General features: G+C 52.1%; 1 protein-coding gene across 2 annotated transcripts in view; it reads right to left on the bottom strand.

Annotated features, from left to right (window-relative positions):
* LOC138491110 (uncharacterized) overlaps window positions 1–23,115 on the bottom strand; it is a 578,562-nt gene that overhangs the window by 479,030 nt on the left and 76,417 nt on the right. For both annotated transcript variants that reach the window (XM_069617434.1, XM_069617433.1), the window contains exons 8-10: window positions 22,732–22,791; window positions 19,721–19,965; window positions 17,221–17,504 (exon numbers count right to left, since the gene is read on the bottom strand). In XM_069617434.1, coding sequence (XP_069473535.1) covers window positions 17,221–17,504; window positions 19,721–19,965; window positions 22,732–22,791 — 589 coding nt within the window. The remainder of the gene's footprint in view (window positions 1–17,220; window positions 17,505–19,720; window positions 19,966–22,731; window positions 22,792–23,115) is intronic.

Here is a 23,115-nt window from a genome sequence, read left to right on the forward strand (position 1 = left end):
GCTCAGTGTCACTCCTAGCCAACATTCTATCCCAGTGCTCAGTGTCTCTCCTAGTCTCCTAGCCAACATTGTACCTCAGAGCTCAGTGTCACTCCTAGCCAACATTCTACTATCTTGCTGCTGACACACAATTCCAAGCACCTTCTCCATCTATGGCTGTCTGGGGAAAATGAAGCCCATTGGCGCTTTGGATGGCGCTGCGTAGGTGGCTGCCTGGGGAAAGTGTGGCCCATTGGCACTTTGGTTGCAACTGCATAGGTGGCTGCCTGGGGAAAGTGAGGCCTGGGGAAAGTGAGGACCATTGCTGGTTTGGTTGGCGCTGCATAGGTGGCTGCCTGGGGAAAGTGAGGCCCATTGGTGCTTTGGTTGGCACTGCATAGGTGGCTGTCTGGGGAAAGTGAGGCCCATTGGCGCTTTGGATGGAGCTGCATAGGTGTCTGCCTGGGGAAAGTGAGGCCCATTGGTGCTTTGGTTGTAGCTGCATAGGTGGCTACCTGGGGAAAGTGAGGCCAATTGGTGCTTTGTTTGACGCTGCATAGGGGACTGACTGGGGAAAGTGAGGCCCATTGGCGCTTTGGTTGCAGCTGCATAGGTGGCTGCCTGGGGAAAGTGAGGCCCATTGGTGCTTTGGTTGTAGCTGCATAGGTGGCTACCTGGGGAAAGTGAGGCCAATTGGTGCTTTGTTTGACGCTGCATAGGTGGCTGCCTGGGGAAAGTGAGGCCCCATTGGTGCTTTGGTTGGCACTGCATAGGTGGCTGCCTGGGGAAAGTGAGACTCATTTCACTCTGGTTGCAGCTGCATAGGTGGCTGCCTTGGTAAAGTGAGGCCCATTGGCGCTTTGGTTGGTGCTGCATAGGTGGCTGTCTGGGAAAAGTGAGGCCCATTGGCGCTTTGGATGGCGCTGCATAGTTGGCTGCCTGGGGAAAGTGAGGCCCACTGGCGCTTTGGATAGGGCTGCATAGGTGGCTGGCTGGGGAAAGTGAGGCCCATTGGCGCTTTGGATGGAGCTGCATAGGTGGCTGCCTGGGGAAAGTGAGGCCCATTGGTGCTTTGGTTGTAGCTGCATAGGTGGCTACCTGGGGAAAGTGAGGCCAATTGGTGCTTTGTTTGACACTGCATAGGGGACTGACTGGGGAAAGTGAGGCCCATTGGTGCTTTGGATGGAGCTGCATAGGTGGCTGCCTGGGGAAAGTGAGGCCCCATTGGTGCTTTGGTTGGCACTGCATAGGTGGCTGCCTGGGGAAAGTGAGACTCATTTCACTCTGGTTGCAGCTGCATAGGTGGCTGCCTGGGTAAAGTGAGGCCCATTGGCACTTTGGTTGGTGCTGCATAGGTGGCTGTCTGGGAAAAGTGAGGCCCATTGGCGCTTTGGATGGCGCTGCATAGTTGGCTGCCTGGGGAAAGTGAGGCCCACTGGCGCTTTGGATAGTGATGCATAGGTGGCTGCCTGGGGAAAGTGAGGCCCATTGGCGCTTTGGATGGCGCTGCAAGGTGGCTGCCTGGGGAAAGTGAGGCCCATTGGCGCTTTCTTTGGCGCTGCATAGGTGGCTGTCTGGGGAAAGTGAGGCCCATTGGCGCTTTGGTTGCAACTGCATAGGTGGCTGCCTGGGGAAAGTGAGACTCATTGGTGCTTTGGTTTGCGCTGCATAGGTGGCTGCCTGGGGAAAGTGAGGCCCATTGGCTGTTTTTTTGGTGCTGCATAGGTGGCTACCTGGGGAAAGTGAGGCCCATTGGTGCTTTGTTTGACGCTGCATAGGTGACTGACTGGGGAAAGTGAGGCCCATTGGTGCTTTGGTTGTAGCTGCATAGGTGGCTACCTGGGGAAAGTGAGGCCCATTGGTGCTTTGTTTGACGCTGCATAGGTGACTGACTGGGGAAAGTGAGGCCCATTGGCGCTTTGGTTGCAGCTGCATAGGTGGCTGCCTGGGGAAAGTGAGGCCCCATTGGTGCTTTGGTTGGTACTGCATAGGTGGCTGCCTGGGGAAAGTGAGACTCATTGGCACTCTGGTTGCAGCTGCATAGGTGGCTGCCTGGGTAAAGTGAGGCCCATTGGTGCTTTGGTTGGTGCTGCATAGGTGGCTGTCTGGGAAAAGTGAGGCCCATTGGCGCTTTGGATGGCGCTGCATAGTTGGCTGCCTGGGGAAAGTGAGGCCCATTGGTGCTTTGGTTGCAGCTACAAAGGTGGCTACCTGGGGAAAATGAGACTCATTGGCGCTTTGGTTGACACTGCATTGGTGGCTGCCTGGGGAAAGTGAGGACCATTGGTGCTTTGGTTGGCGCTGCATAGGTGGCTGCCTGGGGAAAGTGAGGCCTATTGGCTCTTTGGTTGGCGTGGCATAGGTGGCTGCCTGGGGAAAGTGAGGCCGATTGGTGCTTTGGTTGGCGCTGCATAGGTGGCTGCCTGGGGGAAGTGAGGCCCAATGGCGCTTTGGTTGGTGCTGCAAAAGTGGCTGCCTGGGGAAAGTGAGGAAAATTGCTGCTTTGGTTGGCGCTGCATAGGTGGCTGCCTGTGCCTGGGGAAAGTGAGGCACATTGGTGCTTTGGTTGGCACTGCATAGGTGGCTGTCTGGGGAAAGGGAGGCCAATTGGTGCTTTGGTTGTAGCTGCATAGGTGGCTACCTGGGGAAAGTGAGGCCCATTGGTGCTTTGGATGGGGCTGCATAGGTGGCTGCCTGGGGAAAGTGAGGCCCAGTGGTGCTTTGGTTGGCGCTGCATAGGTGGCTGCCTGGGGAAAGTGAGGACCATTGCTTCTTTGGTTGGTGCTGCATAGGTGGCTGCCTGGGCAAAGTGAGGCCCATTGGTGCTTTGGTTGGCACTGCATAGGTGGCTGTCTGGGGAAAGTGAGGCCCATTGGCGCTTCGGATGGAGCTGCATAGGTGGCTGCCTGGGGAAGGTGAGGCCCATTGGTGCTTTGGTTGTAGCTGCATAGGTGGCTGCCTGGGGAAAGTGAGGCCCCATTGGTGCCTTGGTTGGCACTACATAGGTGGCTGCCCGGGAAAAGTGAGGCTCTTTGGCGCTCTGGTTGCAGCTGCATAGGTGGCTGCCTGTGTAAAGTGAGGCCCATTGATGCTTTGTTTGGCGCTGCATAGTTGGCTTCCTGGGGAAAGTGAGGCCCATTGGCGCTTCGGTTGCAGCTCCATAGGTGGCTGCCTGGGGAAAGTGAGACTCATTGGCGCTTTGGTTGGCACTGCATAGGTGGCTGCCTGGGGAAAGTGAGGACCATTGGTGCTTTGTTTGGCGCTCCATAGGTGGCTGCCTGGGGAAAGTGAGGCCCATTGGCACTTTGATTGGCGTGGTATAGGTGGCTGCCTGGGAAAGTGAGGCCGATTGGCGCTTTGGTTGGCGCTGCATAGGTGGCTGCCTGGGGGAAGTGAGGCCCATTGGCGCTTTGGTTGGAGCTGCATAGGTGGTTGCCTGGGGAAAGTGAGGACCATCGGCGCTTTGATTGGCGCTGCGTAGGTGGCTGCCTGGGGAAAGTGCGGCCCATTGGAGCTTTGGTTGCAACTGCATAGGTGGCTGCATGGGGGAAGTGAGATTCATTGGTGCTTTGGTTGGTGCTGCATTGGTGGAGGCTTGGGGAAAGTGAGGCCCATTGGCGCTTTGGTTGCACGTGCATAGTTGGCTGCCTGGGGAAAGTGTAGACCATTGGTGCTTTGTTTGGCACTGCATAGGTGGCTGCCTGGGGAAAGTGGGGCCCATTGGTGCTTTGGAATATGCTGCATAGGTGGCTGACTGGGGAAAGTGAGGCCCATTGGTGCTGTGGATGGTGCTGCATAGGTGGCTGCCTGGGGAAAGTGAGGCCCATTGGCGCTTTGTTTGGCGCTGCAGAGGTGGCTGACTGGGGAAAGTGAGAACCATTGGTCCTTTGTTTGGCATGGCATAGGTGGCTGCCTGGGGAAAGTGGGGCCCATTGGTGCTTTGGATGGTGCTGCATAGGTGGCTGCCTGGGGAAAGTGAGGCCCATTGGTGTTTTGGTTGGCGCTGCATAGGTGGCTGCCTGCGGAAAGTGAGGCCCATTGGTGCTTTGGATGGCGCTGCAGAGGTGGCTGCCTGGGGAAAGTGAGGCCCATTGGCACTTTGGATGGCGCTGCATTGGTGGCTGCCTGGGGAAAGTGAGGCCCATTGGCGCTTTGGTTGGCACTGCATATGTGGCTCCCTGGGGGAAGTGAGGCCCATTGGCGCTTTGGTTGGCGCTGCATAGGTGGCTGCCTGGGGAAAGTGAGGTCCATTGGCTCTTTGGTTGGCGCTGCATAGGTGGCTGCCTGGGGAAAGTGAGGCCCATTGGCGCTTTGGTTGGCGCTGCATAGGTGGCTGCCTGGGGAAAGTGAGGTCCATTGGCTCTTTGGTTGGCGCTGCATAGGTGGCTGCCTGGGGAAAGTGAGGACCATTGGTGCTTTGTTTGGCGCTGCATAGGTGGCTGCCTGGGGAAAGTGAGGACCATTGGCGCTTTGTTTGGCGCTGCATAGGTGGCTGCCGGGGGAAAGTGAGGCCCATTGGCTCTTTGCTTGCAGCTGCAGAGGTGGCTGCCTGGGGAAAGTGAGGCCCATTGGCACTTTGGATGGCGCTGCATAGGTGGCTGCCTGGAAAAGTAAGGCCCATTGGTGCTTTGGTTGTACCTGAATAGGTGGCTTCCTGGGGAAAGTGAGGCCCATTGTTGCTTTGGATGGCGCTGCATAGGTGGCTTCCTGGAGAAAGTGAGGCCCATTGTTGCTTTGGATGGCGCTGCATAGGTGGCTTACTGGAGAAAGTGAGGCCCATTGGCGCTTTGGTTGGCGCTGCATAGGTGGCTCCTTGGGGAAAGTGAGGCCCATTGGCGCTTTGGTTGGCGGTGCATGGGTGGCTGCCTGGAGAATGTTAGGCCCATTGGCCCTTTGGTTGGCGCTGCATAGGTGGCTGCCTGTGGAAATTGAGGCCCATTGGCACTTTGGATGGCGCTGCATAGGTGGCTGCATGGGGAAAGTGAGGCCCATTGGTGCTTTGGTTGGCGCTGCATATGTGGCTGCCTGGGGGAAGCGAGGCCCATTGGCGCTTTGGTTGGCGCTGCATAGGTTGCTGCCTGGGGAAAGTGAGGTCCATTGGCTCTTTGGTTGGTGCTGCATAGGTGGCTGCCTGGGGAAAGTGAGGACCATTGGCGCTTCGTTTGGTGCTGCATAGGTGGCTGCCTGGGGTAAGTGAGGCCCATTAGCGCTTTGCTTGCAGCTGCAGAGATGGCTGCCTGGGGAAAGTGAGGCCCATTGGCACTTTGGTTGTACCTGAATAGGTGGCTTCCTGGGGAAAGTGAGGCCCATTGGCGCTTTGGTTGGCGCTGCATAGTTGGCTGCCTGTGGAAAGTGAGGCCCATTGTTGCTTTGGATGGCGCTGCATAGGTGGCTTCCTGGAGAAAGTGAGACCCATTGTTGCTGCATGGGTGGATTTCTGGAGAAAGTGAGGCCCATTGGCGCTTTGGTTGGCGCTGCATAGGTGGCTCCCTGGGGAAAGTGAGGCCCACTGGCGCTTTGGTTGGCGCTGCATAGGTGGCTGCCTGAAGAAAGTGAGGCCCATTGGTGCTTTGGTTGGCGCTCCATAGGTGGCTGCTTGTGGAAAGTGAGGCCCATTGGCGCTTTGGTTGGCGCTGCATAGGGGGCTGCCTGGGGAAAGTGAGGTCCATTGGCGCTTTGGATGGCGCTGCATAGGTGGCTGCCTGGGGAAAGTTAGGCCCATTGGTGCTTTGTTTGGCACTGCATAGGTGGCTGCCTGGGGAAAGTGAGGTCCATTGGCGCTTTGGATGGCGCTGCATAGGTGGCTGCCTGGGGAAAGTGAGGCCCATTGGCGCTTTGTTTGGCGCTGCATAGGTGGCTGCCTGGAGAAAGTGATGCCCATTGTCGCTTTGGTTGGTGCTGCATAGGTGGCTGCCTGGAGAAAGTGAGGCCCATTGGTGCTTTGTTTGGCGCTGCATAGGTGGCTGCCTGGAGAAAGTGAGGCCCATTGGTGCTTTGTTTGGTGCTGCATAGGTGGCTGCCTGGAGAAAGTGAGGCCCATTGGTGCTTTGTTTGGCGCTGCATAGGTGGCTGCCTGGAGAAAGTGAGGCCCATTGGTGCTTTGGTTGGCGCTGCATAGGTGGCTTCCTGGAGAAAGTGATGCCCATTGTCGCTTTGGTTGGCGCTGCATAGGTGGCTGCCTGGAGAAAGTGAGGCCCATTGGTGCTTTGTTTGGCGCTGCATAGGTGGCTGCCTGGAGAAAGTGATGCCCATTGTCGCTTTGTTTGGCGCTGCATAGTTGGCTGCCTGGAGAAAGTGAGGCCCATTGGTGCTTTGTTTGGTGCTGCATAGATGGCTGCCTGGAGAAAGTGAGGCCCATTGGTGCTTTGTTTGGCGCTGCATAGGTGGCTGCCTGGGGAAAGTGAGGCTAATATTCCACCTCAGAGCTCAGTGTCTCTCCTAGTCTCCTAGCCAACATTGTACCTCAGAGCTCAGTGTATCTCCTAGTCTCCTAGCCAATATTCGACCTCAGAGCTCAGTGTCACTCCTAGCCAACATTCTATCCCAGTGCTCAGTGTCTCTCCTAGTCTCCTAGCCAACATTGTACCTCAGAGCTCAGTGTCACTCCTAGCCAACATTCTATCCCAGTGCTCAGTGTCTCTCCTAGTCTCCTAGCCAACATTGTACCTCAGAGCTCAGTGTCACTCCTAGCCAACATGCTATCCCAGTGCTCAGTGTCTCTCCTAGTCTCCTAGCCAACATTGTACCTCAGAGCTCAGTGTCACTCCTAGCCAACATTCTATCCCAGTGCTCAGTGTCTCTCCTAGTCTCCTAGCCAACATTGTACCTCAGAGCTCAGTGTCACTCCTAGCCAACATTCTATCCCAGTGCTCAGTGTCTCTCCTAGTCTCCTAGCCAACATTGTACCTCAGAGCTCAGTGTCACTCCTAGCCAACATTCTACTATCTTGCTGCTGACACACAATTCCAAGCACCTTCTCCATCTATGGCTGTCTGGGGAAAATGAAGCCCATTGGCGCTTTGGATGGCGCTGCGTAGGTGGCTGCCTGGGGAAAGTGTGGCCCATTGGCACTTTGGTTGCAACTGCATAGGTGGCTGCCTGGGGAAAGTGAGGCCTGGGGAAAGTGAGGACCATTGCTGGTTTGGTTGGTGCTGCATAGGTGGCTGCCTGGGGAAAGTGAGGCCCATTGGTGCTTTGGTTGGCACTGCATAGGTGGCTGTCTGGGGAAAGTGAGGCCCATTGGCGCTTTGGATGGAGCTGCATAGGTGTCTGCCTGGGGAAAGTGAGGCCCATTGGTGCTTTGGTTGTAGCTGCATAGGTGGCTACCTGGGGAAAGTGAGGCCAATTGGTGCTTTGTTTGACGCTGCATAGGTGGCTGCCTGGGGAAAGTGAGGCCCCATTGGTGCTTTGGTTGGCACTGCATAGGTGGCTGCCTGGGGAAAGTGAGACTCATTTCACTCTGGTTGCAGCTGCATAGGTGGCTGCCTGGGTAAAGTGAGGCCCATTGGCGCTTTGGTTGGTGCTGCATAGGTGGCTGTCTGGGAAAAGTGAGGCCCATTGGCGCTTTGGATGGCGCTGCATAGTTGGCTGCCTGGGGAAAGTGAGGCCCACTGGCGCTTTGGATAGTGCTGCATAGGTGGCTGGCTGGGGAAAGTGAGGCCCATTGGCGCTTTGGATGGAGCTGCATAGGTGGCTGCCTGGGGAAAGTGAGGCCCATTGGTGCTTTGGTTGTAGCTGCATAGGTGGCTACCTGGGGAAAGTGAGGCCAATTGGTGCTTTGTTTGACGCTGCATAGGGGACTGACTGGGGAAAGTGAGGCCCATTGGTGCTTTGGATGGAGCTGCATAGGTGGCTGCCTGGGGAAAGTGAGGCCCCATTGGTGCTTTGGTTGGCACTGCATAGGTGGCTGCCTGGGGAAAGTGAGACTCATTTCACTCTGGTTGCAGCTGCATAGGTGGCTGCCTGGGTAAAGTGAGGCCCATTGGCACTTTGGTTGGTGCTGCATAGGTGGCTGTCTGGGAAAAGTGAGGCCCATTGGCGCTTTGGATGGCGCTGCATAGTTGGCTGCCTGGGGAAAGTGAGGCCCACTGGCGCTTTGGATAGTGATGCATAGGTGGCTGCCTGGGGAAAGTGAGGCCCATTGGCGCTTTGGATGGCGCTGCAAGGTGGCTGCCTGGGGAAAGTGAGGCCCATTGGCGCTTTCTTTGGTGCTGCATAGGTGGCTGTCTGGGGAAAGTGAGGCCCATTGGCGCTTTGGTTGCAACTGCATAGGTGGCTGCCTGGGGAAAGTGAGACTCATTGGTGCTTTGGTTTGCGCTGCATAGGTGGCTGCCTGGGGAAAGTGAGGCCCATTGGCTGTTTTTTTGGTGCTGCATAGGTGGCTACCTGGGGAAAGTGAGGCCCATTGGTGCTTTGTTTGACGCTGCATAGGTGACTGACTGGGGAAAGTGAGGCCCATTGGTGCTTTGGTTGTAGCTGCATAGGTGGCTACCTGGGGAAAGTGAGGCCCATTGGTGCTTTGTTTGACGCTGCATAGGTGACTGACTGGGGAAAGTGAGGCCCATTGGCGCTTTGGTTGCAGCTGCATAGTTGGCTGCCTGGGGAAAGTGAGGCCCCATTGGTGCTTTGGTTGGTACTGCATAGGTGGCTGCCTGGGGAAAGTGAGACTCATTGGCACTCTGGTTGCAGCTGCATAGGTGGCTGCCTGGGTAAAGTGAGGCCCATTGGTGCTTTGGTTGGTGCTGCATAGGTGGCTGTCTGGGAAAAGTGAGGCCCATTGGCGCTTTGGATGGCGCTGCATAGTTGGCTGCCTGGGGAAAGTGAGGCCCATTGGTGCTTTGGTTGCAGCTACAAAGGTGGCTACCTGGGGAAAATGAGACTCATTGGCGCTTTGGTTGACACTGCATTGGTGGCTGCCTGGGGAAAGTGAGGACCATTGGTGCTTTGGTTGGCGCTGCATAGGTGGCTGCCTGGGGAAAGTGAGGCCTATTGGCTCTTTGGTTGGCGTGGCATAGGTGGCTGCCTGGGGAAAGTGAGGCCGATTGGTGCTTTGGTTGGCGCTGCATAGGTGGCTGCCTGGGGGAAGTGAGGCCCAATGGCGCTTTGGTTGGTGCTGCAAAAGTGGCTGCCTGGGGAAAGTGAGGAAAATTGCTGCTTTGGTTGGCGCTGCATAGGTGGCTGCCTGTGCCTGGGGAAAGTGAGGCACATTGGTGCTTTGGTTGGCACTGCATAGGTGGCTGTCTGGGGAAAGGGAGGCCAATTGGTGCTTTGGTTGTAGCTGCATAGGTGGCTACCTGGGGAAAGTGAGGCCCATTGGTGCTTTGGATGGGGCTGCATAGGTGGCTGCCTGGGGAAAGTGAGGCCCAGTGGTGCTTTGGTTGGCGCTGCATAGGTGGCTGCCTGGGGAAAGTGAGGACCATTGCTTCTTTGGTTGGCGCTGCATAGGTGGCTGCCTGGGCAAAGTGAGGCCCATTGGTGCTTTGGTTGGCATTGCATAGGTGGCTGTCTGGGGAAAGTGAGGCCCATTGGCGCTTTGGATGGAGCTGCATAGGTGGCTGCCTGGGGAAGGTGAGGCCCATTGGTGCTTTGGTTGTAGCTGCATAGGTGGCTACCTGGGGAAAGGGAGGCCCATTGGCTCTTTGTTTGACGCTGCATAGGTGGCTGACTGGGGAAAGTGAGGCGCATTGGCGCTTTGGTTGCAGCTGCATAGGTGGCTGCCTGGGGAAAGTGAGGCCCCATTGGTGCCTTGGTTGGCACTACATAGGTGGCTGCCCGGGAAAGTGAGGCCCATTGGCGCTTCGGTTGCAGCTCCATAGGTGGCTGCCTGGGGAAAGTGAGACTCATTGGCGCTTTGGTTGGCACTGCATAGGTGGCTGCCTGGGGAAAGTGAGGACCATTGGTGCTTTGTTTGGCGCTCCATAGGTGGCTGCCTGGGGAAAGTGAGGCCCATTGGCACTTTGATTGGCGTGGTATAGGTGGCTGCCTGGGAAAGTGAGGCCGATTGGCGCTTTGGTTGGCGCTGCATAGGTGGCTGCCTGGGGGAAGTGAGGCCCATTGGCGCTTTGGTTGGAGCTGCATAGGTGGTTGCCTGGGGAAAGTGAGGACCATCGGCGCTTTGTTTGGCGCTGCGTAGGTGGCTGCCTGGGGAAAGTGCGGCCCATTGGAGCTTTGGTTGCAACTGCATAGGTGGCTGCATGGGGGAAGTGAGATTCATTGGTGCTTTGGTTGGTGCTGCATTGGTGGCTCCCTGGGGGAAGTGAGGCCCATTGGCGCTTTGGTTGGCGCTGCATAGGTGGCTGCCTGGGGAAAGTGAGGTCCATTGGCTCTTTGGTTGGCGCTGCATAGGTGGCTGCCTGGGGAAAGTGAGGACCATTGGTGCTTTGTTTGGCGCTGCATAGGTGGCTGCCTGGGGAAAGTGAGGACCATTGGTGCTTTGGTTGGCGCTGCATAGGTGGCTGCCGGGGGAAAGTGAGGCCCATTGGCTCTTTGCTTGCAGCTGCAGAGGTGGCTGCCTGGGGAAAGTGAGGCCCATTGGAACTTTGGATGGCGCTGCATAGGTGGCTTCCTGGGGAAAGTAAGGCCCATTGGCGTTTTGGTTGTACCTGAATAGGTGGCTTCCTGGGGAAAGTGAGGCCCATTGTTGCTTTGGATGGCGCTGCATAGGTGGCTTCCTGGAGAAAGTGAGGCCCATTGTTGCTTTGGATGGCGCTGCATAGGTGGCTTACTGGAGAAAGTGAGGCCCATTGGCGCTTTGGATGGCGCTGCATAGGTGGCTGCCTGGGGAAAGTGAGGCCCATTGGCGCTTTGGTTGGCGGTGCATGGGTGGCTGCCTGGAGAAAGTTAGGCCCATTGGCGCTTTGGTTGGCACTGCATAGGTGGCTGCCTGTGGTAATTGAGGCCCATTGGCACTTTGGATGGCGCTGCATAGGTGGCTGCCTGGGGAAAGTGAGGCCCATTGGCTCTTTGGTTGCCGCTGCATATGTGGCTGCCTGGGGGAAGTGAGGCCCATTGGCGCTTTGGTTGGCGCTGCATAGGTGGCTGCCTGGGGAAAGTGAGGTCCATTGGCTCTTTGGTTGGTGCTGCATAGGTGGCTGCCTGGGGAAAGTGAGGACCATTGGCGCTTCGTTTGGTGCTGCATAGGTGGCTGCCTGGGGAAAGTGAGGCCCATTGGCGCTTTGGTTGGCGCTGCATAGTTGGCTGCCTGTGGAAAGTGAGGCCCATTGTTGCTTTGGATGGCGCTGCATAGGTGGCTTCCTGGAGAAAGTGAGGCCCATTGTTGCTGCATGGGTGGATTCCTGGAGAAAGTGAGGCCCATTGGCGCTTTGGTTGGCGCTGCATAGGTGGCTCCCTGGGGAAAGTGAGGCCCACTGGCGCTTTGGTTGGCGCTGCATAGGTGGCTGCCTGGAGAAAGTGAGGCCCATTGGCACTTTGGTTGGCACTCCATAGGTGGCTGCCTGGGGAAAGTGAGGTCCATTGGCGCTTTGGATGGCGCTGCATAGGTGGCTGCCTGGGGAAAGTGAGGCCCATTGATGCTTTGTTTGGCACTGCGTAGGTGGCTGCCTGGGGAAAGTGAGGTCCATTGGCGCTTTGGATGGCGCTGCATAGGTGGCTGCCTGGGGAAAGTGAGGCCCATTGGCGCTTTGTTTGCCGCTGCATAGGTGGCTGCCTGGAGAAAGTGATGCCCATTGTCGCTTTGGTTTGTGCTGCATAGGTGGCTGCCTGGAGAAAGTGAGGCCCATTGGCGCTTTGGATGGTGCTGCATAGGTGGCTGCCTGGAGAAAGTGAGGCCCATTGGTGCTTTGTTTGGCGCTGCATAGGTGGCTGCCTGGAGAAAGTGAGGCCCATTGGTGCTTTGTTTGGCGCTGCATAGGTGGCTGCCTGGAGAAAGTGAGGCCCATTGGTGCTTTGTTTGGCGCTGCATAGGTGGCTGCCTGGAGAAAGTGAGGCCCATTGGTGCTTTGTTTGGCGCTGCATAGGTGGCTGCCTGGTGAAAGTGAGGCCCATTGGTGCTTTGGTTGGCGCTGCATAGGTGGCTTCCTGGAGAAAGTGATGCCCATTGGTGCTTTGTTTGGCGCTGCATAGGTGGCTGCCTGGAGAAAGTGATGCCCATTGGTGCTTTGTTTGGTGCTGCATAGGTGGCTGCCTGGAGAAAGTGAGGCCCATTGGTGCTTTGTTTGGCGCTGCATAGGTGGCTGCCTGGGGAAAGTGAGGCTAATATTCCACCTCAGAGCTCAGTGTCTCTCCTAGTCTCCTAGCCAATATTCGACCTCAGAGCTCAGTGTCACTCCTAGCCAACATTCTATCCCAGTGCTCAGTGTCTCTCCTTGTCTCCTAGCCAACATTGTACCTCAGAGCTCAGCGTCTCTCCTAGCCAACATTCTATCCCAGTGCTCAGTGTCTCTCCTAGTCTCCTAGCCAACATTGTACCTCAGAGCTCAGTGTCACTCCTAGCCAACATTCTATCCCAGTGCTCAGTGTCTCTCCTAGTCTCCTAGCCAACATTGTACCTCAGAGCTCAGTGTCACTCCTAGCCAACATTCTATCCCAGTGCTCAGTGTCTCTCCTAGTCTCCTAGCCAACATTGTACCTCAGAGCTCAGTGTCACTCCTAGCCAACATTCTACTATCATGATGCTGACACACAATTCCAAGCACCTTCTCCATCTGTTTTTGTGTGTCTTCTTTTTGTTTCTGCGAGTTAGCCATATTAAAATGACATTAGATTACTAGGGGGATGGGGGAGGGTGGTTGACGGCATGCTGACGTTTACCCTTGATATGCACCCTCGGCTTCGCCTTGGGTCCATAGCTAGTAGCTAGGGTGGGAGCTGATTACCCCTGTTACAGCCCTCTCCGTAGGGCTGTAATGCCGCTTTGGAATGCAGTACAGACTACTCTTAAACATGAAGAATGCTGTCTGTAGAGGTTCAGTGAGCACAACTAAGCTAGAAATGAAGACAGCAAAAAAAAGCATGAACACATTAATTTTTAGGGCAAACAAAATATAACGTGTATGAAACTTAAAACAGAAAATGTTGTCGGGGGGCACTGTCATTTAAGCGGGGAGGCGGGTATATAAAGCTCAGAAAGGTGCCTCTAGGTGTACCTGAAGGGGTGAAAATAATCAAGTGCATGGAGTGTCTAGCCTACACAATATATAACAAAACAAAACACATTCTTAAAATATGCATGTAAGCAGAGAGAGAAATTCAATTTCTAGAAGAAAAAAAAACTAATAGGTTGTATTTTTCTATAAAATAGCTTTAAATGTACTGCTTAAGGTTGGTCATTTTAACTCCTTTAATTTTACTGCTTCGTTTCCAGATCAATGCATTGTCCCTGGCATTGTTTTAAACAGGCCCTGACCATCAGTGTAATTGCTATATATAGCCTTGGGGCACTGTCTACTGGCTACGTACTTGGGCGATCACAAGCAATGCTGCATGTTCCCGCCAGATGGCAGTGTAAACCAATACATGCTCAGTTAGTAGCTGGCTGGATTATTACAGGATTATACACTGTTGGTGTCCAGAATTGCACATTTTAGTATTCAGTGAGCGCCAAATAGTTGTGTTTTCGTAAAGGGATTCCCAGACGTAGGGACTGACTAACAAAGAAGCTACCAAGAGCAATTTTTACATACTCCTAATCTACGCTTCTCTTTCCAGGTGTAAATCAGCGGCGAATCAGAGCTAAACATGGTAACTTCTTTGTGGCTCAGACAATCTTTCTGCCGGAGAATCAGGAATCAGCACAATGGTTTGCTTCAAGACTACCGAACGTGGGTCTTCCCAGCAACGTGTTAGAGAGGTTTGGGAATGTCCGAATGCAGGTTACTGTGTATTCCGAAAACGTCAAGGTTGTCTGGTTTAGAAACTTGTGTGGACACATTTAAGCTAAAGCTGAACGTTCCAGTTCTGGTAAATGTGAAACGTGTAAGAGAAAAAAAAACTCTGTAACTTTTTTTGTAAAAAAAAAAAAAGGTGTCCTGTTTCAAGTGGAGTAGATTACTCCAGAGCGAACTGCTTCACGTTAGAGAAGTGATTGTGGTAGGATGACGAGACGTCCCGTTTTTGCCAGGACTGTCTTGGAAATTGGAGCTCTGTCCCCCTTTGTCAAGATTTTGTTTCCATTGGAAACTGCAGTGGGCCCAGTTTTTGGTAGTAGGTCTTCATAGCTGGCAGGCAGGAATGCACAATCTCGCACAGAAGAAATGCTGCATTTTACAATTTAGGATAGTGTTAGTTAAGATGTTGTTAGTTTGTGTTAAATTAAATTAATTATAATATGTGTTTCTTTGAACAGTAACACTTAAACCCCCTTCTCCTCCAAACGCTACTGAAGTGTAGTACCTTGACAGCCACTTTCAACAGTTAGTCCTACTTTTATTTTAGTTGTCCGTCTCGTTTTTTTTTACTTTTTAAATCTGGTCACCCTAGATTGTGGGCGTATAAGTACCACTTTTCTACCTGGAAATGTCGACAGAAGTAAAGTTACGACAGATTTTTCTGGGAATACTGTTTTCATGTGTAAGTTATGTTATGTTATGTTGACTTATATCTCCCACTACTACCACACAGGGACAGTCTCCAGGCGCTCATGTCCCTCTGCAAGAAAGCGGATGCGGTTGGTTAGTAAGAGTCGGGGGATAGAATAGGTCCAGAAACAGGAGAAACTGGCATCTGTGTGTGTTGGGTGAGGCCCAATACCTGGGCTATTTGTTGTCTGTGAATGTCTGTTATGTTGGGTGTGTGTTTGTGTGTCTTATGTGTACATTGACTGGTGTTTAAGGTTATGGTTGTGCGCACTGCCTTGTGATGTCCATAGGGGTAAGGTCCAGTGCCTGGGATTGTTGTTGTATGCAAGTGTTAGTTATGTTGGGCGTGTGTGTGTGTAGTTTGGCAGGCCCATGGGCGTGTATCGTACAAGGGATGTGTGCAGGAGGGGAGCAGGAGCTGGGTGGTTAGTACATTGTGTACTCTTAAAGTTCTTCTTGGTGGCTAATCTTCACAAATCTATCTAAAAGTGACCTGTGGGTATGGGTATTGATATTGATATTTTATTTCTATCGCGCTCGTACACAAGTGTTTCAGAGCGCGACAAGGCAAGGTAGGGAAACAGGGGAGACCAAAACAGCGATCTTACTAGGCCCAGTGACATTGAGAACGCGCAAGTGCATGGGAGAGGGGGAGGGGAAAAGTGCATGGAAGGGGGGAGAAGTGGAATGTGTGGAGCAAAGGAGAAACAGATAAATAACAAGAAATAAATAATAAAGGCAACAAACAGTGGGTTCCATGTAATAATGTTGCCACAAAAATATTGCCATGCAAAAATATTGCCGAAAAATTGTCGTTTTTTGTGGCAACATTAATGCATGAAACATGCGGGGGACACCCCCGCAAACCCCAAATTCTTTTTTGTTTTTTTGCCCCTGTCGCCACATATATGGTCACCCAAATAATATCGCCACAACATTTTCCCGGCGATATTATTTACGGCGACCATATATGTGGCGATATTAATACCTGATACCAAACAGTGGTAGTGCAGCCAGCAATTTGCAAGTGGTAGGTTTAAGGCAGCAGACAGGGTAGGTCTGATAAGTGCATGAAGAAAAAGGGGAGGGCTGTATGGGTACAGATACAGACCCCAGTGCACGGGGTGGCCCGGAGGCAGTGCGGGAGGGTGGCAGGGTGAGCAGGTACCTGGGCTTGGAGGACAGAGGGTGGCCAGGTGCACGGTACTAAGAGAAAACAGATCAGCAGGGGAGAGGGGGAGCGAAGGCAGAAGAAAAGAGGAAGGTCTTGAAGTGCTTCCAGAACCAGATATGGTTCTCCTCAAGTTTTAGAGTGGCAGGGAGGCTGCTCCAGAGCGAGGCCTTAGCCGAAGAGAGAGATCTACCCTCAGCTTGTTTCTTTGAAAAACGACTGACCCTGAGGGAGTTGGAGGTAGAGGAGCGAAGAGCTTGAGAGGGGAGGTATTTGCGAGGGATAGATGAAGGTATTTTGGACCCAGGCCCCAGAAAGCCTTGTGGACAATGCAGAGGGATTTGGATTTAATCCTTGCATCCACTGGGAGCCAAAGGACAGATTTCAGAGCTGAAGAGATACGATCTCAGGGATTGAGGCCAAGGACAAGTCTCGCATTCCTGTTCTGGATTAGTTGCAGAGGGCAGAGAGTAGATGCAGCGAGATTTAGAAAGAGGCTGTTACAATAGTTCAACCTAGAGAGAACCAGAGCATGGGAGACCATGAGCTTCTGGGGGCAGGAGAGGAAATGCAGAGTACCTCTGAGGAGGTGCAGTAGGAAATTTGACTTTTTAGAGACCTCAGGGATGTGGGCGGATAAGGAAAGGGTGGAGTCAAAGATGACCCTGAGGTTCTTAGCCTCACAGGTGGGGGTAGGAGGAGGGTCAAGAGAGACTGGCAAGAGAGTGAGGGAAAAGGATGGTGAAGGTGTGCCGATGAGGAGGATCTCCGTCTTGCTGGCATTCAGACGAAGATCATTGGCGGCACACCAATTTTGAATGGCAGTTAGGCAATCAGAGATGAGCGAGGAACAGGAGGTGGCAGAGGGCAGCCTGAAAATGAGTTGAGTGTCGTCAGCGTAGCACTGGGAATTTGAGCAGAAAATGGCAATGCAGTGGGCGAGAGTTGCCAGGTATTGGTTGAAAAGCTAGGGCGAGAGGTTAGACCCCTGGGGAACACCACAGGTAGAGATGAAGATAGATGACCCCTGGGAGGGTCGATCTGAAAGGAAAGAGGTCAGCCAAGCCAGAGCCTGATCAATGATACCCAGTTTTTCACAGAGACGGTTGAGCAGGATGGTATGGTTGACCGTGTCGACGCCAGAAGAGAGATTGAGGAGGATGAGGACAGAGGGAATGTTAGAGTCAAGGTTGGAGAGCAGATCTTTGGTAATCTCCACAAATCTATCTGAAATTGACTCATGGCCAATCTTCACAAATCTATCTAAATGTGGGGTCACACACACATTTAGTAGCATCTTATACCTGTAGAAATGTACAAATAAAAAAGGGATCATTTGTGCAACAGGCCCCCAATATCCGTGTGTATGTGTTTTTTGATTGGAATCAGCATTTCGCAAATGTCCGCTCCCACCGCCATCTTCATCAGCGCCACTTTAAAAGAGTGCACTGGACTCTCCGCATTATGGCGGAGCTTCTATTGCAAGGCGTAATTTACCACACAGTGATAACATTCAAACCTATCGCATTTGCATACCTGGAGTCGTTGTAAACCTGCCAGCTGTTCCCCAGACTGGCAGAGTTGGGCTCCATTTGGCCTTCAGGGTTCAGGAAATCATCCTTCTTGTCTCCATTGTAGTTGCCGCAGAGGCCACACACCTCCCCCTTGAAGGGGATGGGCAGAGTCATTTCCACCCTGTGATTACCGTCGAATTTGACCCGGAGACCAAAATCTGTGGTGAGCAGCACGAACATCCCACTCAGCTGGACACTGAGGCCTCTGGTGGGCTCGACTGGCAGGCTCTGCCTGATGCCGTTTACCTGCAAAGAGAAGATTGAGTGTCTGTCCTTCATTACAGGGAACTAGCATGGGTCTTTCATGCATAAACATAGGGACATGCCTTCTATATACTGCTCACTGCCACAGCACGAACGATTTATGGTGCTACATCTAATAGGTGATAATAAGTCAATGGTGCTACTTATGTAAACCTGAGTTTAGTTTAGTTTCATTTATTTGTATAGCACAGCCGAACCCTGGGGTAACTGGGCACTTTATCATTCGGATCAATAGTGGTTACAGAAGGTTGCACATACAATGTGAAGGCAGAAGAGACAACATGACGGATAGTGTGAGGGACCGGGTTACAAGTTGGTCCTGGGTGAGGCAAAAATGAGTTACAGTGTACATGCGTCACATCTTTGAAACACAGACAGCATAAGATGCAAATGAGACAGGTGCAGTGCTAGGTGTTGATGACAGTCTATTGCTGAGATGTGAGTAGTTCCTTTACCTTGGATCGGAAAGACCAGAACGAAGGAGGAAAGGCTAAGCCAGGCCTTCTGTAATTTGGAATTTCAGTGCAGGCAGCGTTTCCCCCACCTCAATATTTTTGCATAAACGGTTGCACTGAAACCCTTAAACTGCAAGCGAAAGTGCAGCTGTAGACAACACACACATTTTCATTGGCTGGATAGACAAGGAGACTGAGCCACACTTGTGTTATCTTCAGTAACTCACTCTTACACTTCAGTTCCTCATGGAGACAATTTGATTCCCAGAGAAGTTACTGGCAGTAACTCCCACTTATGCTTGACTTACTTCTGGTGACAGACTAGTCCCAGGGTCTGCAACCTTTGACTCGCTAGATGTTTTGGACTACAACTAACATCAGCTGTAGCCAGCAAAATCAATAGTGAGGAATCATGGGAGTTATGGTCCAAAACATCTGGAGAGCCACAGGTTGCAGACCCCGGGACAAGTCAATGCACAAAGAAGTTACTGACTCATGCTGGACTTACTCTTGGAGAGAGATGGAGTCATAGAGAAGTTATCTAGGAGTAAGTCTGACTTGCGCCTTTCTAACTTTGAGAAAGGCAACAGCACTTCAGGAGTAAATAAGAGCTACTCCCGGCCCTTCTTTGTGAACCCGCCCCAATGTGATATGACCTGGTCTTCTCCTGAAAGAGGCGTGAGATGGTGTGTGGCCAATCTGAGCCTCGCTCTGAATAATGTAGTAAAAAACATAAATAATAGATTTTGGGCAAATTTAACACGATACCGTTTTCGAAAGAAATTGGAAGACTCTGGTAAGAAGTCTGATATCAATGTTACCTTAAAACTGCTTATCCGGATATTAGGCCCGATGGTGTGGATTGAGGAAAGGAAAGCAGAACTCCCCTACAATCCAGGTGCGTAATTCAGAGCAAGTAAAATACGGAAGGGTCCCTTAGTGTACCGTGTATTTTTAAATTGTTCAACGTTTTGACGAAAGAGCTCTATAAATCCCAATGGAAAAGAAGAAAATGCAAATCCCCCTTGACTTCTTGCCACAGCCCATAAAGTGGAGCTTGTGCAAGCACGTATGCACAACTAGACGATATCAGCGTGATTGCCTAGGCCCCCCAAAATATACTTCAAGACAAGCAGTTCATGGCCTCCACAAATGAGGGCACTCATCGGCAGCATTGAACTCTCTGAATGCACCGAGAACAGAATTTCCCTCAAAACCTAATCATTACTAGAAAAAAGCCCCCAATACCTCTCAGATTCATTTACACAGAAAGTTCCAGTTTGAACCCTGAGATCCTCAGTCTCACAGAATATAGCTACAACCGCCCCTTAAACCCAAGGCCTTAATGGTAAATTCCCCGCGAGTCAGGGCCCAGTGCCGTGGAACAAAATCCACACACATTTAAGACTAGAACGGAATCACAGGGCAAAAACACTTCTGAATGAAAGCAAGACGTGAGAGCCCGACCCACAGCCCCTTTGGCACCCAGGATGGGCTCTCTTTGCCTCAAATGGTTTGCTACTACCCTGTGCTGTCGACACAAAGTCAATTGGTGTCTCCAATGTGCACCTGTTAAGTTAAGCCTTTCGCTCAGTGCAGTGTAGTTCTAAATCTCAGTAAAATAAATAAATACATGATTAGCTAAATAATTGTGCGACTATCCATCAATGTACAAGTTGGCGCGCAGAGTTGCGGCCTCGTGACTCTTGCTCGCTCACTGAGTCACTTGGAAGCCACACCCACCTTCACCACTTTCTGCTTCTCCAGCGTCACACTGAGTCCGTAGACTTCGACAGTGACGCGCCTGACGTAGGACACATAGGTGTTGGCGCCCCTGTGTTCGTTGGTGGCTTCGACGTTGAAGGCTGGCAGGGAGCTGCTGCCGTTGCAGAGCTTGGACAGGGTGTAGGTGCAGGTGCCCATGAAGGTGTGGGGTTGCCCGTCGAAGGAGATGTAGTGTGGGTCACTGTGCACTGTGCACGTCGCCTCTGAAAGAAGTCAATAGAGCCATGAAGATTTCATTAAACTATTATGAGTGCCACGTCCACAAACAAGTCCATGTCATCGCTATGCGCTTTGCTGACGTGTCTTTTAGGGGCTTCAAGGCTCTTCGGGATAACCCGGTGCCCCTCTGAGACATAGGGTACTTTCCTTTAAAGACCCTACTTCAAACAAATGTATGTGTGAACTTTTAGAAAAAGGAAGTACCCTCGTTTTGACGAGCAGAGTCTGTGTCTCACCAGAGTAATGCATCCACTATAGGAGCCTATGCTTGATCTCATGGTCACAGGTTCGAATCCTGTTAGGTACCTTGAGCCCTTCATCCTACTGAGGTTGATTAGGTAACAATAAACATCTATCAATGGCGCCAAGATGCTACGGGGAGGAGGTGGACGTGCACTCTACAAATACACCTGTTACACAGTAGTGGACTCACTGAATTCAGTACATGCATTTTCTTGGTTAGAGAGGTTAAGATCAAGGAATCTAGGTAGTTTGTGCTCGTCCTCTTTCTACCTCCATCCTCTTTCTACCTCTAGTCCTCTGTCTACCTCCATGATAGAGAGGGTCAGATCGTGAAATCAAGGTAATGTGTGCTAGTCCTCTGTCTACCTCCACGTTACAGAGGTTCAGATTGTGGAATCTAGGTAGTGTGTGCTAGTCCTCTGTGTCCCTCCACGCTAGAGAGGTTCAGATTGTGGAATCTAGGTAGTGTGTGCTAGTCCTCTGTCTACCTCCACGCTAGAGAGGTTCAGATCGTGGAATCGAGGTAGTGTGTGCTAGTCCTCTGTCTACCTCCACGCTAGAGAGGTTCAGATCGTGGAATCTAGGTAGTGTGTGCTAGTCCTCTGCCTACTTCCACGCTCGAGAGGTTCAGATCGTGGAATCTAGGTAGTGTGTGCTAGTCCTCTGCCTACTTCCATGCTAGAGAGGTTCAGATTGTGGAATCAAGGTAGTGTGTGCTAGTCCTCTGTCTACCTCCACGTTAGAGAGGTTCAGATCGTGGAATCAAGGTAGTGTGTGCTAGTCCTCTGTCTACCTCCACTCTAGAGAGGTTCAGATCGTGGAATCTAGGTAGTGTGTGCTATTCCTCTGCCTACTTCCACGCTCGAGAGGTTCAGATCGTGGAATCTAGGTAGAGTGTGCTAGTCCTCTGTCTACCTCCACGCTAGAGAGGTTCAGATCGTGGAATCTAGGTAGTGTGTGCTAGTCCTCTGCCTACTTCCACGCTCGAGAGGTTCAGATCGTGGAATCTAGGTAGTGTGTGCTAGTCCTCTTTCTATCGCCACGCCACGCTCGAGAAGTTCAGATCGTGGAATCTAGGTAGTGTGTGCTAGTCCTCTGCCTACTTCCATGCTAGAGAGGTTCAGATTGTGGAATCAAGGTAGTGTGTGCTAGTCCTCTGTCTACCTCCGCGTTAGAGAGGTTCAGATCGTGGAATCAAGGTAGTGTGTGCTAGTCCTCTGTCTGCCTCCACGTTAGAGAGGTTCAGATCGTGGATTCTAGGTAGTTTGTGCTAGTCCTCTGTCTACATCCACGTTAGAGAGGTTCAGATAATGGATTCTAGGTAGTTTGTGCTAGTCCTCTGTCTACCTCCACGTTAGAGAGGTTCAGATCGTGAAATCTAGGTAGTTTGTGCTATTCCTCTGTCTACCTCCACGTTAGAGAGGTTCAGATCGTGGAATCAAGGTAGTGTGTGCTAGTCCTCTGTCTACCTCCACGCTAGAGAGGTTCAGATCGTGGAATCTAGGTAGTGTGTGCTAGTCCTCTGTCTACCTCCACGCTCGAGAGGTTCAGATCGTGGAATCTAGGTAGTGTGTGCTAGTCCTCTGCCTACTTCCACGCTCGAGAGGTTCAGATCGTGGAATCTAGGTAGTGTGTGCTATTCCTCTGCCTACTTCCACGCTCGAGAGGTTCAGATCGTGGAATCTAGGTAGAGTGTGCTAGTCCTCTGTCTACCTCCACGCTAGAGAGGTTCAGATCGTGGAATCTAGGTAGTGTGTGCTAGTCCTCTGCCTACTTCCACGCTCGAGAGGTTCAGATCGTGGAATCTAGGTAGTGTGTGCTAGTCCTCTTTCTATCGCCACGCCACGCTCGAGAAGTTCAGATCGTGGAATCTAGGTAGTGTGTGCTAGTCCTCTGCCTACTTCCATGCTAGAGAGGTTCAGATTGTGGAATCAAGGTAGTGTGTGCTAGTCCTCTGTCTACCTCCGCGTTAGAGAGGTTCAGATCGTGGAATCAAGGTAGTGTGTGCTAGTCCTCTGTCTGCCTCCACGTTAGAGAGGTTCAGATCGTGGATTCTAGGTAGTTTGTGCTAGTCCTCTGTCTACATCCACGTTAGAGAGGTTCAGATAATGGATTCTAGGTAGTTTGTGCTAGTCCTCTGTCTACCTCCACGTTAGAGAGGTTCAGATCGTGAAATCTAGGTAGTTTGTGCTAGTCCACTGTCTACCTCCACGTTAGAGAGGTTCAGATCGTGAAATCTAGGTAGTGTGTGCTAGTCCTCTGTCTACCTCCACGTTAGAGAGGTTCAGATCGGGAAATCTAGGTAGTTTGTGCTAGTCCTCTGTCTACCTCCATAAAAGGTCTGCTGAGATCACAGCCTTAGACTTTAGCACTGATAGCAGCAGCAGGAAGCAGATGAGAGTGGCATCTGCCCCACTGTTCCCTGGAAAACATCAGTGGTTCTGTGGACTTTGGAGCCCAGGTCTTCTTTCCGCTTATTAGCAAGCCAAGGAGTAAAGAGCTGTTACCTGTTTCAATTGGCGCAGTTGGGAAGGTACTTGGTGGAACAGATGGTGTAGGGGGTCCCGCTGCAGAATTTAAAAAAGAAAGAGGAACTTTTGGTAAATTGATCGCCCTTCATCAAGCAGTACTTTAAATGAAACGTGTAAATAATATTAAATAATCCTTCCATAAGAACATGCACAGCTAAGCACAGCGAGGCCACCAAATGTGACAGAACGGTGCTATACAAGATCACTTACATTAATGCAATGCATTTCCATGTAAAATAAAGGGGCAGGGGTTATAAGAGTGAGCCTGAGGCTGCTTCAGCACAGCGGTGCAGTTGGTAGCCCCCACAACGATTGCCTTCTCCTGTTGTGTGATGATGAGCTAGGGGGAGGGACTATAGA

This window comes from Ambystoma mexicanum, chromosome 10 (assembly GCF_040938575.1).
Source record: "Ambystoma mexicanum isolate Mex_15411 chromosome 10, UKY_AmexF1_1, whole genome shotgun sequence".
NCBI classification, from domain to species: Eukaryota; Metazoa; Chordata; class Amphibia; order Caudata; family Ambystomatidae; genus Ambystoma; species Ambystoma mexicanum.